Source organism: Taudactylus pleione, unplaced genomic scaffold (genome assembly GCF_031769625.1).
Source record: "Taudactylus pleione unplaced genomic scaffold, aTauple2 ptg001437l, whole genome shotgun sequence".
NCBI lineage: Eukaryota > Metazoa > Chordata > Amphibia > Anura > Myobatrachidae > Taudactylus > Taudactylus pleione.
Window position 1 is genome coordinate 1,484,142 of NW_028285836.1, and position 18,050 is coordinate 1,502,191.

Genomic DNA, 18,050 nt, shown 5'->3' on the forward strand with positions numbered 1-18,050 from the left:
GAAAGGAATTGTTTGAGATAAATTAAAAGTGATGAACAAGCATAGATTGTTAAAATAATGAAAATATTAGAATTAACAGTCCAAAGTGAAACCTCTTGTAGCAGATGATTCCATCATGCTCCCAAAACAAAAAAAAGCTGAGATATGGTAAGAACTTACCTTTGTTATCTCTTTCTACGAAGTCCATAGGGTTCCACAGGATACCTTGGGGTATAGGTGATGACGTCAGGCATCGGGCACCATAGAGTTAAAGTTTTCAGCCTCCCAGGATGCATCAGGGTCCCTTCCTATAGCCCGCCCCCGAGCCAAGGCATCTCCGTTACGTACCAAGCCATAGGCCGGAGGAGGAGAAGGAAGAGAGAGAAGAAAGATCTGGACACACAAGAATCACATTCTCACCAAAGGGAGACGGAAAAACCGGTGACCAGAGCAAAGCCCATCTGCAGCACAGGTGCGACAGGGCGGGAGTCCTGTGGAACCCTATGGACTTCGTAGAAATAGAGATAACAAAGGTAAGTTCTTACCATATCTCAGATTTTCTACATCAGGGTCCATAGGGTATCCACAGGATACCTTGGGGATGTCCCAAAGCAGTATCCTTTAAGGGTGGGGACGCTCCTGTGCTGAAAGGAGAATCCGCCGCCCGAAGGAAGCATCCTGAGAAGCAAAGGTGTCAAACGCGTAATACCTCACAAAAGTATGGACAGAGGACCACGTGGCAGCCTTGCAGATCTGGACTGCAGGAGGCACCACGTCGAGCTGCCTACGAAGGACCCACAGACCTAGTGGAATGAGCCCTCACAGGAGGATGGAACCGGAAGTCCTTCATGAAGATAAGCTTCTGAAATTGCCATACGAATCCAACCTGCCAAAGTTTGCTTTGAAGCAGGCCAACCCTTTTTACGGAAGCCATAGAGGACAAACAAGGCGTCCGACTTCCTAAACGAAGAAGTGCGGTCAACATAAATCCTTAAGGCCCGCACAACGTCCAAAGTGGCCTCACCCACTTAAAGATCAGGTGAGTTAAAAGCCGGCACCACGATTTCCTCGTTGATATGGAAGCTTGAAACAACTTTGGGAAGGAATCCAAGACGAGTGCGCAGCACCGCCCTGTTCCTATGAAAAATCAGGAAAGGGAGTCTACAGGAGAGAGCCCCTAAGACAGAAACACGTCTGGCCGAAGCAATGGCCAGCAGGAAAATTGTTTTAGCTGTCAGCCATTTAAGGTCCACTGAGCATAGTGGTTCAAACGGCGGTCCCTGGAGAGCCCTCAGGACCACAGCTAAATGCCAAGGCGCCACCGGTGGAACAAAAGGCAGCTGAATTCGAAGAACACCTTGCATAAAGGTGCGCACATCAGGGATTGCAGCAATCCTACGATGGAACCAGACTGACAGGGCAGACACCTGCACCTTCAGAGAAGCAAGGCGAAGCCCATGGTCTAGTCCCGCCTGTAGGAAAGCTAACACTCTAGACAGACTGAACTCCCGAGGGACATAACCTCTCGGTCGACACCACTGGAAGAACGTATGCCACACACGATGGTATATCCTCGCAGAAGACTGTTTCCGAGCTCTTAGCATAGTTTGTACCACAGAGCTGGAAAATCCCCCGGACCTTAACATGGCCATCTCAACAGCCACGCCGTCAAAGGCAGCCGAGTCAAGTCCGGGTGAAGACAAGGACCCTGTGACAGTAGGTCCGGCCGTAACGGCAACTGTAGAGGAATGTCCACGGACAGACCCTGAAGGTCTGAGAACCAGTGCCGCCTGGGCCACGCAGGAGCCATCAACAGGAGCGTCCCTCCTTCCTGTTTGAATTTCCGGATTACCCGTGGAAGAAGGGAAAACGGAGGAAAGAGATAAGCAAACCGGAACGTCCACTGGACGGACAGAGCATCCACCAGAGACGCCTCTTCGTCTCTTGTGCGAGACCCGTACACCGGCAACTTGTTGTTGTGCCGTGACGCCATGAGGTCGATCTCTGGAAGACCCCACCTGTCCACCAGAAGTTGAAAGACGTCCTGGTGCAGAGACCACTCCCCCAGATGAACGTCCTGGCGACTGAGAAAGTCCGCCTCCCAGTTGAGGACTCCCGGGATGAATACTACTGATATGGCCGGGAGATTGCGCTCCGCCCAAACCAGGATGCGGGACACCTCTACGAGTGCCGCCCGACTTCGGGTTCCTCCTTGCCGATTTATGTAGGCCGCGGTGGTGGCGTTGTCCGACTGGACCTGCACGGGGTGACCTTGGAGAACCCGATGTGCCTCCTGGAGAGCATTGAAAACCACGCAGAGTTCCAAGATGTTTATGGGAAGCTTTGTTTCTGCCTGAGTCCATCTGCCCTGGAACAAGTGTAGACCCGTGTCAGCTCCCCAGCCCCGAAGGCTGGCATCAGTTGTCAACAGGACCCAATTCGCCACCCAAAATGGACGACCCTTGTTGAGATGGTTCGTCTGCAACCACCAGGTTAGGGACAGGCGAACCTCCGGAGTGAGCACCATCGTCTGGGACTTTCGACTCTGAAGCAGTCCATTCCATATGGACAGGATCAATTGCTGCAGAGGTCTGGAGTGGAACTGGGCATATTCCACCATGTCGAATACTGACACCATGGAGCCCAGTAACCTCATCGCCGAGTGCAGAGAGACACGGCGACTCTGCAGACAACTGCGCACCCTCAACTGTAAGGTAGAAATCTTTTCCCCTGTCACAAAGATCCTTTGCTGTCTGGAGTCCAATAAGGTTCCGAGGTGCAGAATCCTCTGAGATGGGATCAGGGTGGACTCCTGCCAATTTATTAACCAGCCATGCCGTTGCAGTACCGAAATAGTCAGGTCCAAGTGGCGTAGAAGGAGCTCTGGAGATCCTGCTACCAACAGAAGGTCGTCTAGGTACGGCAACATGCAGACTCCCTGCAGCCGCAGGGAAGCCGCCATGACCTTGGTGAACACATGTGGTGCTGTCGCCAGGCAAAAAGGTAACGCCCGGAACTGGAAGTGATCGTTGCGGATTGCAAACCTGAGGAACTGTTGATGGCGTAAAAGAATAGGGACATGCAGGTAAGCGTCCTGTATGTCCAATGACACCATATAATACCCAGGTTCCAGCGCCAGAATGATGGACCGTAGGGTCTCCATCCGAAACCTCGGCACTCGCAAGGACTTGTTGAGTGCTTTGAGGTTTGGACGGTACGACCCATTGGGTTTCTGCACCAAAAACACATTAGAATAGAAACCATGGCCCCTCTGGGAGAATGGAACAGGCACTATAACTCCAGCCTGGAGCATAGTGTGCAAAACCTTCCGTAGTTCCATGGCTTTGTTCCGGTCTGATGGAAGACCCGTGGTGAAGAATCGGGATGGGGCCTGTGCTGAAAGGAGAGGGCATACCCGTGAGAAACCACCTCGTGAATCCAATTGTCTGTCGGGGTTATCGACCAACACTGGGCGAACTGCAGCAGCCGGCCTCCCACTTTCGGATCCCCCAAAGGGAGGCCCGGACCGTCAGGCCGCAGGTTTGTCATCTGACTTAGGGGCCGGACGTCTGGTACTCCAGGCCTGTTTCCTGGGCTTGGCCGATTTCTTGGGGCCAGCCTGTCGGGGAAAAGACTGTGCTTTAGGCCTGCCCTGGGCCCTGTAAGACTGAAAGGACGACGTACCCGAACTGGAAGGGACCGCAGCCGACGGGAGACATGCAGATTTGGCTGCCGCCAGCGTGACTACAATTTTGTCCAGATCCGGACCAAATAGGACTTCTCCATTAAAAGGCAAAGCTTCTAAGCCCTTTTTAAAATCAGCGTCCGCCTTCCAAGATCGCAACCATAAGGTGCGACGCGCAGCAACAGCTGCTGAAGAAATCCGAGATGTGAGGACACTGATATCCAAGGCCGCTTCATTGATGTAAGTGGCCGAATCCCGGAGATTGCCTACCAACTCGGCCTGCTCAGCCGAACAGTCGGAAACCAAAGACGCCTCCAAAATATCAGCCCAGCGCTCCATAGCTCTGGCTACCCAACATAAGGCCATACCCGGTCTGGATGCCCCCCCCACGAGGGAATAAATGGATTTTAGGCAGATCTCCACCTTGCGGTCCGTAGCATCCTTCAAGAAGGACATGGAGGGCATGGGCAAGGTGGCACTTCGGACTAGGAGAGTCACATGAGAATCCACCTGTGGAGGGGATTCCCACTTAGAAAAATAATTGTCCGCAAACGGATAAGCCACCGCTAAGTGCCTCTGAGGCTGATACAGTTTACCAGGGTGTTTCCATGCCTCCTCTAAATGGTCTACTAACTGACCCGAAAGAGGAAACACTGTGGCGTCACCCTTAATATCCTTAAAAAAGGCATATTTGGACTTTGACACCGGAGGATCGTCATCCTCAATCACTAAAGCTGTGCGGACCGCCCGAATAAGGCCAGGAATATAAACCTTGGACTTGGCGTCCGACTCTTTAGTACGGAAAGGTTCTTTGTCAGATAGATCCAGAATCTCCCCATCATCGGACGTCACGTCGTCATCCTCATAAGGAGCAGACAGACGCCACCGGCCGCAACACAGACTCCCCTTGTAAAACATCCGACAAATGCTGTACTGAAGTGGTCAGAGAATTAACCCACGCAGGCTCCTGAGAAACCTGGGAAGGGGAAATAGGGAGACTGTAGGGTACCATCAGTTGTCTCGGGATCCCCTACATGGGTGACACCACTGACTGCTGGGACAATCCCATCTGGGAAAACGCAGGTGGAGGAGCTAACTGGCCCACTAGGGTTGTAAGCGCCTTAGCGAAACAAGCCCAGGGAGGTTCCTGTACCGGAGCCGTGACAGTAATTGGCCGTACCAATAAATAACACTGCCGACATAGCCCCTCGGCGTTACCCTCCCCCTCCGCTATAGGTACATGGCACTTAGTACACATAAGCTGGAGAGGAAAATCACTCTCAGACATGATGGATGTGACCCCTCTCACTGATACTTAGTATAGTGGGAGAAATACCCTGCAATCACCGCACCGCAAGGGCTTTAGCAGAGTAAGAGCAGAGACAGAAAAATGGATGACAGTAGAAAATGAAAGTACAGGCAGCAGCGCTAGCAGTAGTAACATACAATGCAGAAAATCAATTCCCTGCACTATCAGCGCTGATTTCAACTACACAGACAGATTCTGGTAGGACACAGCGCCACATACACTGACCTGTAATCGGAGAGGTATGCAGGGGGGACCCAGACCACGATGCCGCACTCAGCTTCCAGCAGCGTTCACCACCCTACAAAGATGGCCACCGAGGAGCAGAGGGGGCCGGCCTGGAGGAGGAGAGCTGCCACAAGACCAATCAGCAGCTGTGCAGAGAGGACCGTGTGCAGCAGGGGAGACGCCGGCTGTTAACAGGGAAGGCGCGCTCCCCTGGCATGCGATTAACCCCCGGGACGCCATTGCGCTTGCCGCTCAGCCGCGGCCTGCTGTCCCTGGGGTATAGTGGAAGCGCAGGCTGTTTGCCTGGCTCCACGTGCAGCCAGTCCCCAGGGAGCCCCCTGCCTGGGGACTTCTGGACCGTGTGCTCAGCGGGGACCCACCGCGGGACCCCGCTGCTTACTTGTCCCCAATGGATCCGTCCACGGTCCGAAGCATCTGGGGGTCACTGCTAGCCGTGACCCCAGATACTTACCAGCATCCGTACCGGCGGGGTGAAGGGGAGACCGCATGGACGTCAGTACTGACTGTCCATGCTGTACTCCCAGATGTGCAGCCACAGCTGCCGAATTTTGAAGGAAACTTCAGGGGCTTTAAGCCCCCCTCTAGACATGTGCTCCGACTCCGGGCACCAACGAACCTGGGATGCCTTGGCTCGGGGGCGGGGCATAGGAGGGGACCTTGATGTATCCTGGGAGGCTGAAAACTTAACTCTATGGTGCCCGATGCCTGACGTCATCACCTATACCTCAAGGTATCCTGTGGATACCCTATGGACCCTGATGTAGAAACTTTGGGTATCAGTGTAAACAAGGATATTTTGGAGAAAATACATTTTGAAATATGTAATAGCAGCAGTAAGATTCAATAAAGGAAAGTATATATCATATGAAAGCCAATAAAAAAAAAAAAAAAAAAAAGTGTAAAATGAGACTGTCTAACTAGCTAAATTAGGTGAGCTACAAATGTAATTTAAAAAAATTTTGTTAAATAGTCTTTTTTTTTAAAATATTGCAGCTTTAAAAGCATATAACTTCAAACCCAGTGTACATAGCCTAAGATTTTGAAGTTCTCTTCACACACAAGACATTTATATATCAAATTTCATTACAATCTGAAACTGACAGTTTGAAACCTTGTGTTGATGTGGTGTGGAATAACCCTAACAGCTCTTCTCCACTGATCTACCACTCGTGGCAATCAGACGTTAAATTTCCCACCCATGATGACTCAATATTGCTTGAGGGGCCAAGAATGTGTCTGTACTTATTGCTGGATATTTCCAAATTATTCTAACATACCTATGAACTATTGAAAATGTTCATAAAAAAAAAAAAAAGTTTAAATTTTAAGAAAATGCAATTTTTGGGGTTTTAGGTGGACCGAAACATGGCTTAGGTAACAAAAGCAGCCTCATATAATTCATCCCAAAATTTCCCATGTATGTATCTATGTCGAATAGGAACAAAAACTTAATATTTATTTATCTACCATTTTCCAAAATTAATGGTGCCCACAGACAATTTTTGTACCTTCATTCCTAGGAATAAATTCAGCAGCAAGTGCCCAGTTTTCCCTGTGTCTCTGACTTTCAGCTCCAGCTGCCCGTAAAGGAGTAACCGATGGCTCTGAGCCTCGACGACCAGCCTGAGGGTCACGGATGTGGGGCACAACACAAGGCTCAGAGACTCTACGGCCTGCAAGGTAGTGTGGAGGAGCATCAGGAAGCCAACATGAAGGTGACAGGTGTAAGTAACTGGCAGATAAACAAACATAAGATTTAGTTAAACATAGCATTCAATTTCCAAGGATTCTGCTTAATATCAAACGCAAAACTACCAAGTGTATTTATTCATTTTGCTCTGTCCATATTCGCTGCAATTTTCAGTTTATCATTTGGAAGTAGACAATACCCAGATCTTCCAGAGTATATCCCTGAATGTGTAATAACATTGGCAAATGTTCCTTCAGAAATAAGGAATTATGCTTACAGATAAAAATTTGTGTCGGTATACCTTTTACAATCAACATCTGATGAGACTTCTGTAATAACCATTTTACACCAAATTCCCAGGTCCAGCCCACGTGACTGAACACTAGTTTCAAGCCATGTCACAGCGGTTTGAATCCCGGTTACACCGCAGGCTAGGTCTGGGTTATTGCTGGTGAGCTGGCTGTTCCTATGCTGTAAACTGAACTCAGGTCAGATGACCCAGATCACCCATTTACACTGCCACAACCCTGCTCTCTACCCAGGTTGAATTGCCGGGTCACTGCACCCGGGTTCTTTTTTGGGGACCCTTTTACACTGAGCAGCGACCCAGGTTGATAGCAATAATCTGGGTTATTTGGCCAGTGTAAAGGTGGTATAACTAAAAGGGAAAAACATTAGTGCAAGGATAAAAACTATTCTGCTAAATATTAGTGTGTACAGCATTTTAAAGTTACATTTTCCATACTATACAGCAAGAAACTTAACAGGGGGAGCAGGGGGGATGGGGGGATGGGGAGGGTGGTGAGGAAAGACTGCTTTGAACTGCAGATGGCATGGAGAGTCAGTTTTAATACACTAGGGACCAAATTCAATTAGCCGCCATAACCCATTTACGAGTGTAAATGTGACTATGGACTACTCAATTAGTCACATAAGTTAGCCTGCATTAATTCTCCATTAACGCACCTTTTCTACGCAACCCCACTGTGGAGGTGAAAAGTTGGGGAAATTTTTTTTTTTTTTTTTTTTAAAGGGGTAAAAGGTACAATAGTTCAACATTAAAAAGGTTGACAATGTCTAGGCACCAAATGGTACAGTCAATAGGCCGGCAGAGTGAAAAAGCCAACATTTGTTTTTTTTAGTGTTAGGCACTTACTGGAGGGTTCGGCTCTAGGAGGGTGTTAGGGATAGGCACCAAGGGGAGGGTTAGGGTGAATAAAAAAAAATAGTGTCGACCATTTCAATGTCAACCTGCATCTTCAATGTAACTTTTTTGCCTACCTGAGGCAGCCCAAGATGTTCCTGCATCGAGATGAATCTGACATGTTTTAGCGATAGGATCCGAAGACAACAAGAATTCCTTACAAACTATGAAAATGGAACTTCTAATGTGTTAGGGGATTCTAATTATGATCTTCTGCAGAACCTTAACTCACTTGAGGATTTAATGAAAGCAGAAGTAAGACATTGGTGTGATAAAACCACCTAACAAAAATATTTAGAAAATATCATCCCCAGAGGTCTACGTATATTTAAAACTCTTTCCTTTGGTGAGGATGATAAATTACAGGATAAATGGAATGCAATTTTAGACAGATGCTCTTTTTCCCTAATGGAATTATTAATTTAGTACAAGGAATCAAAATTGAGATCAATAGAACCAGAGATCACTAAAATCCAAGAAAAACTGGATAAATATAAAGATGAAGTATTTAAAGAACGAGCATTATTAATCAATAAAAGATTGGAACAATATGAGGGAGAAACTATAGAGAAAAAGGAAAAGAAATTTAAGAGATCTTTCAGATTATGGTGCAAATAAAGTTAGAACGTTTCATAAAAACAAACCTCACACTACATTAAGAAATTGGTTCCCCAATACTTCTTACAATGGTAGGACACCTAATAAAAAAAACTCATCTACAAGAATAGGCATATGACAGTCATCTATCTGGAGTAGATGGAAATAAGTATCCCACTGGGATGAGACCCCGCGTAAAATCCAATAGGATTCCTACTGCATCATATAAGGTCTCCACAAAAGATTGGTCCCTCAGCATCCTCCACTTCCTCTTTTTTGGGGATAGCGAGAGGGGAGGCAGGAAACATAAGAAACAATCGAGACCAATTGATTCAATTTTACCATCGCAACAAATACAAAACTCTAGCACACTCCCCAAAAAGAGCAAGGTTCTCAGAGGTAGACCCAGAGGAAGACGAGGGAGGTAAATCTAAATCCAAAAGGGACAAAAGGTTTTACAAACACAGATAAAACCTATGTGTTTTTAACCTTTCGTCAAAACAAACAGAACAACTTACTGTACTAGCCAAAAGGTCTTAATTTTTCTCCTACCACCCAACCAAATTATTTTGAGTTGTTTGTAGAACTCAATCGTTACATAAGAGGTTTGTGCAGGAAGAGATATTTCACTGTGAAATCATTAAATAAAAATCAGATTGAAGGTGAACCGATTATACTCAACAAATCAGATATCGGACTGGAGATTCTGAAAGAACTCCTTGAGGAAAATGGGTCAAGTACCAGCACTCAAATTGAAACACCTATTTATGATGTTAATAGAGTGACTATGGAGAATAAATTTAGAAAGAAATCAGTTTTTCCCTATTCATCATAAAACCAGCACTATAAACACCTTTTATAATATAACATTAGAGAGCTTTTGCAAATTGTGTAACAAAACACATCCATGTTTATACAATTTATTCCCTCAAGAAAGACTGGCTTTAAAAACCTTATCACATGATCACTCTAACAATAAAAGCTGTGGATAAAGGTGGAGGAGTGGTGGTACAAGAAACATCTGACTACTTAACTGAAGCCAGAAGACAACTGTCTGATTGTAATTTTTACCATCCAGTCACTAAAGATCCCACCCTTCAATTCCAAAAGGATTTAAAATCTTTGCTCTTAAAAGCTATGTCCGATGGCATTCTGTCAAAAGAAGAATTGGACTTCCTTTATCTCCTGCACCCTATCACTATTATCACTTACCTAAAATTCACAAGTCACTACACAATCCACCAGAGTGTCCCATTATTTCGGGTACTGGGGGGTTTAACTTCGAATCTTTCTTTTTAGGTTGATTCCTTTTTACAGCCACACGCTGTCTCTCTACGATCCCACATCAAAGACACTAGACATTTTTTGACTTTGGTAGAAGGACGAAATTGGAAAGAAAGTTATCTTTTCGTGACTTGTGATGTTCAGGCACTCTATACTAACATTCCTCAGACAGGGAGTTGCCACTGTAGATATGGGCCTTAAAGATGGGGGAATCGCAGATAGACAGCGTGCATTTCTATTGACTTCTATCACATTTATTTTATCTCACAATTATTTTTTATTTGATCACATTCACTATCTACAGGTCGTCGGTACTGGGATGGGGTCCAGGTTCGCACCGAGCTTTGCGAACATCTACATGGGCCATCTGGAAGAGTTGCTCATTTGGAATGGCCCGTTCGCTGCGAACCCGGTCCTCTATGGTCGCTATATCGACGATCTCTTCTTTATTTGGGATGGGGATATTTCTTCTGGCACAGAGTTTGTATCTTTTCTTAATCACAATGATTTTGGTTTATCCTGCACTACCAGTCAGATTAATTTTTTGGATATTACTTTGCAGGTTATAGAGGGAGTCATATGTACCTCTTATAAAAACCTGTGGATACCTTGAAATACATACCTTTTACTAGTAATCACAAAAAAAGTTGGCTCACTAATGTTCCTAAGAGTCAGATGTATCGACTCCTGAGGAATTGCACCTCAAGAAAAACTTTTGAAAGTCAAGCATCTGAACTCTCTCATGCCTTTGCACAACGTGAATACCCTTCTGATATTATAACAAAGGCATATAAAGACACATTATCTGTAGATGGTAAATTAACTTCTAATAAAGATTTTCTAACAGCAGAAACCAAATCTAACTCGACCTTTTTTTAATCTCCAAGTATAATATAGCAGCAGCAAAGATCACATCAATCCTGAAGAAAAAACAAGAGATATGGTAAGAACTTACCTTTGTTATCTCTGTTTCTACGAAGTCCATAGGGTCCACAGGGTTGACCTTGGGGTATAGCTTGGATCTGGATCCACGGGCACCATACAGTTAAAGCTTTAGCTCCCAGGATGCACTTGGGTCCTCCTCTATACCCCGCCCCCGAGCCACAGGCACCTCAGTTGGTAAGTAGCTTAGGCCGAAGGAGGAGACTAAACAGAGAAGGAAGACTGGAACACACAAGAAACCATACTCACAGAAATGGGAGACTGAAAACCGATGACCAGTACCACAGCCCATTTGAAGCCAGGTGTGTCAGGGAGGGCACCCTGTGGACCCTATGGACTTCGTAGAAACAGATAAAGGTAAGTTCTTACCATATCTCTTTTCTACTTCAGGGTCCATAGGGGGTCCACAGGGTTGACCTTGGGGATGTCCCAAAGCAGTTCAACTAAGGGCGGGGACGCTCCTGAGCAGAAAGGAGAATCCTGCGCCCGAAGGATGCATCCTGAGAGGCAAAGGTGTCAAACGCATAAAACCTCAAAAATGTCTGAATTGAAGACCAAGTGGCTGCCTTGCACAGCTGAACAGCGGAGGCACCACGTCTAGCAGCCCAAGAAGGGCCTACAGACCGAGTGGAATGAGCCTTAACCGAGGCTGGAACATGCAAACGTTCCTGTATATAAGCCTCCCTAATAACAGAACAAAGCCAACGGGCTAAAGTTTGTTTGTTGGCAGGCCAACCGCTCTTATGGAAACCAAAGAGGATGAACAATGATTCGGACTTCCTAACAGAGGCAGTCCGTTCAAACAAATTCTGAGAGCCCGGACCACGTCCAGCGAAGCCTCGCCAGCCGTAAGACCCGGAGCCTGAAAAGCTGGCACCACAAGTTCCTGATTTATGTAGAACTTAGAAACCACTTTAGGCAAAAACTCAGGACGGGTGCGAAGCACAGCCCTGTCCTGATGAAAAATCAGGAAGAGGGGGCTACAGGAAAGTGCCCCCAACTCAGATACCCTCCTAGCCAAAGCAAGAGCCAGGAGAAACAGTCTTAAGTGTTAACCACTTGAGGTCAACCGACTCAAGAGGCTCAAAAAGGAGGTCCCTGCAGGACCTGAAGAACCACCGCCAAGTCCCACAGAGCCACTGGAGGCACAAAGGGAGGCTGGATCCTCAGCACACCTTGGAACAAGGTGTGAACGTCAGGCAGTGTGGCAATCCTTTGTTGGAACCACACTGACAGGGCCGATACATTAACTTTTAGGGAAGCAAGCTGTAAGCCCAGGTCAAGACCTGACTGCAGAAATGCCAAAATCCTAGAAAATCTGAACACTTGAGGGTCATAGCTTCTAGGCACGCACTACTGAAAGTAAGTGTGCCACACTCTGTGGTAAATCCGTGCAGAGGCAGGTTTACGTGCCCTAAGCATGGTACTGTTGACAGAGCTTGAAAATCCCCGGGGGACCTTAAGCCGGCTGTCTCAAGAGCCACGCCGTCAAAGACAGTCGACCCAGATCCGGGTAAAGGCAGGGACCCGGAGACAGCAGATCCCGACGTTGAGGCAGAAGGTACGGAGCGTCTACAGACAGGCCCCTGAGATCAGAGTACCAAGGACGTGTGGGCCACGCTGGAGCCACCAGCTGAAACGTGCCTCCGTCCCGTTTGATCTTTCTGAGTACCCGAGGGAGCAGGGAGATTGGAGGAAACAGATACGCTAGGTTAAACGACCATTTCACTGACAACGCATCCACTAGGCTTGCGCCCCTAGTCCTTGAGCCGTATATGGGCAACTTGTAATTGTGACGAGAGGCCATCAGGTCCAATTCCGGCAGTCCTCACTTGTCCACGAGAAGTTGAAACACCTCTGGGTGAAGCAACCATTCCCCGGGATGCACATTGTGACGGCTGAGGAAGTCTGCCCCCCAATTGAGGACTCCCGGGATGAAGACTGCCGATATTGCTGGAAGGTGGCACTCCGCCCAAGTCAGGATTTGGGACACTTCCGACATCGCAGCTCGACTGCGAGTTCCTCCCTGGTGATTTATGTATGCCACCGTGGTGGCGTTGTCTGATTGCACCTGAACTGCTCTTCCGAGAAGAACGGTGCCTGACGCCAGAAGAGCACGGTACACTTTCCGTAGCTCTAGAATGTTTATGGGAAGGACGGCCTCCTCCGCCGACCAACGGCCCTGAAGAGACAACGAGCTGGTCACTGCCCCTCAACCCCAGAGACTGGCATCTGTCGTGAGCAGAACCCAATCCGGAATCCAAAAGAGGCGACCCTGGCTGAGATGAGCTGACTGCAGCCACCACGCCAAGGACCGGCGCACTTCCGGGGACAATACCAGCATCTGGGATCGGATCCAGCGGGACAACCCATTCCATTCCACAAGAATCTGCCCCTGCAGAGGTCTGGAATGGAACTGGGCGAACTCCACCATGTCGAATGCCGACACCATGGACCCCAGGACTCTCATTGCCGAATGTATTGACACCCTGCCACTGCTCAGGTAACAGTGTATCCTCAGTTGTAGGGAGGATACCTTTTCCAGAGTCAACAAAATCCTTTGTTGACTGGAGTCCAGAAGTGCTCCCAGATGGACCATCCGTTGAGATGGGATCAGAGACGACTTCTTCCAATTAACCACCCATGTGCCTGAAGACAAGCAATTGTCAGGTGGAGATGATGAAGAAGCACCTCCGGGGATCTCGCCAGCAGCAGCAGATCGTCCAGGTACGGCAGCAGCCGTATACCCTGACCCCGAAGGTGGGCAGCCATGACTGCCATAACCTTGGTGAAAACCCTCGGAAAGACCGAAAGGCAACGCCCGAAATTGGTAGTGATGGTTTAGGATAGCAAACCTCAGGTACCGCTGATGTGCCAGTGCTACGGGCACATGGAGATAGGCGTCCTGGATATCGAGGGAGACCATGAAGTCCCCCGGTTCCATCGCCAGGATGATGGACCGCAATGTTTCCATCCTGAACTTGGGAACTCTGAGGTACTTGTTCAGAGACCTTAAATTCAGAATAGGGCGATGAGACCCATTGGGTTTCTGCACCAGAAACAGAGATGGGAAGCTTTGGACTCGTCCAGCGAAGGACTCGTGCAAAAAAATTGGTGGGGCGGCCTGCACCAAAACGACAGGGCGTACCCCTGAGAGACTACTTCTCGAACCCAAGCATCCATGGTGGTACTGAACCAACACTGGGCGAATCTGAGAAGTCGGTCTCCCACTCTGGGGTCCCCCAGGGAGAGGCCCGTCCCGTCAGGCAGCAGGTTTATCCTCCTGTTTGGAAGAGGGACGCCGAGCATTCCATGCCTGCTTCTTGGGTTTGGATGAGGCTTTGGTCGCTGAATGTCTCGGGAAGGACTGGCCCTTGGCCTTACCCTGAACCCGAAAGGCAGTGCTCCTCACCCTAGCCGGCGCAGAAGCCGAAGGGAGGAAAGCCGACTTGGACTTAGCCAAGGTATCCACTATTTTGTCCAAATCCGGACCAAATAGCAATTCTCCATTAAAAGGGGAGAGCCTCCAGACCGTTTTTAGAGTCCGCATCAGCCCTCCAGGACCGCAGCCACAAGGATCTCCGAGCAGACACAGCCGCAGCCGAAACTCTAGAGGTTAACATGCTTGCGTCCAATGACGCTTCCCCAATATAGGAAGCGGCATCCCTCATTTGTGCCACTAATGCTCTCTGAACATCCTTAACATCGTCCGTAAGAGAATCCTCCAAGACATTGGCCCAGATCTCAATGGCTTTAGCCACCCAGGAAATGGTCATGGACGGGCGCGCCACCGCTACGGAGAGCGAGTGAATGGACTTCAAACAAATCTCCACTTTCCTGTCCGTTGGATCCTTTAAAGAGGAAATAGACGGCAATGGTATCGTAGCGGTTTTAACCAAGCGAGTGCCATGTGAATCCACCGCCGGTGGAGTCTCCCATTTCCTACAATGATCCTTAGGAAAGGGATAATGAGAAGCCAACCTTTTCTGCGGTTGGAATCTCTTGCTTGGTAATTGCCAGGCCGCCACCATATGATCCACCAACTGATCGGACAGAGGGAACAAATTAGAAGTAACCTTTGCTTTCTTGAAGTCCGGAAACTTCGACTTAGGGACCGGTGCCTCCTCTTCTATATTGAGAATAGCCTGCACCGCCCTAACTAATGCTGGAACATTAATGGAGGACCTAGGCTCAACCTCCTGTCCCACAGCATCCAAATCAGAATCCTCATGGACCTCTCCATCATCTGAAGAGGGTTCAGATTCTGATACCTGCGCAGTGAGTAAACTCACAACAGGCCGCTTAGTCGCCTTCTGTGGCACATCACCCTGCAAAAATGACTGAAAAGCCGAGGATGAGGCCGCCAAACTCTGTACAGAGTTGGAGAGAACATCCACCCAAGGCGGAGGAGCAGACTGAGGGAAGCTCTGAAAAGGCACTACAGACTGTTGTGATACAGGGGGAGTCTGGACATACACAGACAGCCCCGAATACTGTCTCACAGTCTGGGCCCCGGAGGGAGACCACAATACCTGTGGAATATCCGGGGAATGGGAGATAGAGTGCTGGGACAATGCCCCAGAAGGGGTCACTGTAGGGATCGACAACTTGTCTGCAATAGATGTCAGCACTTGAGAAAACATCGCCCAAGGGGGGGGCCTGCTGCATAGGGGATAGAGGGGGCTGGTGCCAACTGGCACTGCCCGCAAAGACCATCCTGAGATAAATCCCCCCCATTAACACCAGCAGAACAGCATCTGCAGGAAAGCAACACAGGAGCCCTGGAGTGCTCAGTCTCCTCATCAGACATGATACAGTAATTATGCAATAAATACTTATCAGCAGAGGACATACGGTGTTAACACCCCTGCAGTCACCAGCATGCAACACAAACAGGCCCAAAAATATGGTACTGTGTAGCACACAACAGTATGTGACTGACCTCACAAATACATGATTTATAAGAGTGAGGTTAATAGAAAAACGCCCCTCCCCCACACACCTTCGGGCTGTAGGAGAAGCAAAGGGATAGATATAAGCTGACAGTAAGTAGAAAATAAGTACAGGCAGCAGCACTAGCAAAGTCACATACAATGCAGGAAGATTGTACTTACTGCACCAATCGCTACTATAAACCACCCAGATTCAGTGTCTGGGGGGAGTTATAGCGCTGTGTACACATTCCTTTTGGTAGGGGAGAGGTACACAGGGGGACCTGACCATGCACCTGCCTGGGAGCCTGCGTTATAGTCTTTTAAAGATGGCCGCCGGAGAGCTCTGAGGAGGAGTGGCCAGCAGAGGAGCAGCTCAGCGACGCCAGTACACGAGAAAAGGAGCGCTGAGCTGAGGGGAGGAGCCGTAAACCAGGGAAGGCTGCCTCCCCTGGCTAGTATTTAACCACAGGGATGCCGGTTCCCCTCCGGAACTTATGCCTTGGTGGTCCAGCGGAGTGCAGGGTATGCCTGCATGAGGGGGAGCCCGCCGCCGCTACTAGCGCCGCCGGTCTGTCCCCAGAGACCGGCGGCAACTGACTGCGATTATCTCCGCGAGCGGCGCTAAGAGCGCTGCTCGCGGCTTACTTGTTCCCCGTAGAGTCCGGCAGCAGTCAGAGGGAGGTCCCAGAGCCATGCTAGAACTAACTCCGGGGTCCCACTGCGATCCCCAGATCAGTACTGGCGTCGCAGCGCCAGCGGGGTGTTGGAGCGGCAGCGTGGACGTCCAGAAGGACAGTCCTATGCTGCCGCATTAAGTGTAAAACAAGAGAAGAAAAAAAAAAAAAACTTTTCTTCTGTAAAAATAAAGCTTAGTGCAACCGACTTCGGCCAGCACCAAACTGAAACGGAGGTGCCTGTGGCTCGGGGTATAGAGGAGGACCCAAGTGCATCCTGAGAGCTAAAGCTTTAACTGTATGGTGCCCGTGGATCCAGATCCAAGCTATACCCCAAGGTCAACCCTGTGGACCCCCTATGGACCCTGAAGTAGAAACTATAATCTACTCTTCACAGATCTGATGTCTTTTTTCCAGGCTACAAGCTAATATTATAAGGAAGGTGAAATATCTAAAAAAAATATCCTAGCACCAAGCTTCTTTTGTAAACATATGGCGAATAAATCCCTTATACAACAAACACTCACTAAACAAACTGTGGGTTCTATCGCTGCAACAACAATAGATGTTTGACCTGTACATTTGCAGAAAATAAAACCAAATCAGTCATCTCATCTGAATCTAATAAGGAATATATAATTAATTTATTAACTGCAATTCAAGCTATGTCATCTACCTTTTGAGGTGCCAGTGTAATCTATTACATAGGGAGAACCACACGCCCTCTAAAGGGTATACAATCTGGAAGCCGGTTGTCTTAATACCGGACAGGTGGCTTCCCGACTGTCATATCCCGGCGAGGGTGAAATGCCGGGCGTCTAGATGTAGACGCCTGACATTTTCCCGACGCTGGGAGACAAGCACCCGGCATCCCGATCGAAGGGATGCCGGGCGCCGTGAGCGGATAGCCGCGAGGTGGGGGGGGGTGGGGGGTGGGGGTCGGGTTAGGTTTAGGGCACCCGGGGGGGGTGTTGGTGTTAGGCGGCGCCCCCGAGACTGTTAGGGTTAGGCTAGGGGGAGGGAAGGTTAGGCACCCCGCCTGGGGACTTAGGTTTAGGCAGCGGGGAAGGGGGGGGGGGGGGGGGGGGAAGGATTAGGGTTAGGCACCCCTAAGGAGGGTTAGGTTAGTAAGTACTTGCCTATCGACTATCGGGATTTCCAGAGCTGACTGGCTTCGGCTGCCGGGAACTCTGCTTTTGTCAGCCAGGCGCTGCCGGGAATCGAACCGCCGGCCACATCATACAGATTCCCTCTAAAGCAGTGGTTCTCAAACTCGGTCCTCAGGACCCCACAGAGGTCACTTTTTCCAGGTCACCCAGCAGGTGTACAGGTGTACTCACTGACACATTTTGAAAGATCCACAGGTGAAGCTAATTATTTCACTTGTGATTGTGAGGAGACCATGAAAACATGCACTGTGTGGGGTCCTGAGGACAGAGTTTGAGAACCTGTGCTCTAAAGGTTAGATTTCTTGAACATAGGCGTAATGTGATAAAAGGAGTTTTA

At 48.7% G+C, this 18,050-nt stretch overlaps 1 protein-coding gene across 2 annotated transcripts in view; it reads right to left on the minus strand.

Annotated features, from left to right (window-relative positions):
- LOC148442613 (putative E3 ubiquitin-protein ligase makorin-1) overlaps window positions 1–18,050 on the minus strand; it is a 194,212-nt gene that overhangs the window by 112,750 nt on the left and 63,412 nt on the right. For both annotated transcript variants that reach the window (XM_088463726.1, XM_088463727.1), the window contains one exon: window positions 6,728–6,951. In XM_088463726.1, coding sequence (XP_088319852.1) covers window positions 6,728–6,951 — 224 coding nt within the window. The remainder of the gene's footprint in view (window positions 1–6,727; window positions 6,952–18,050) is intronic.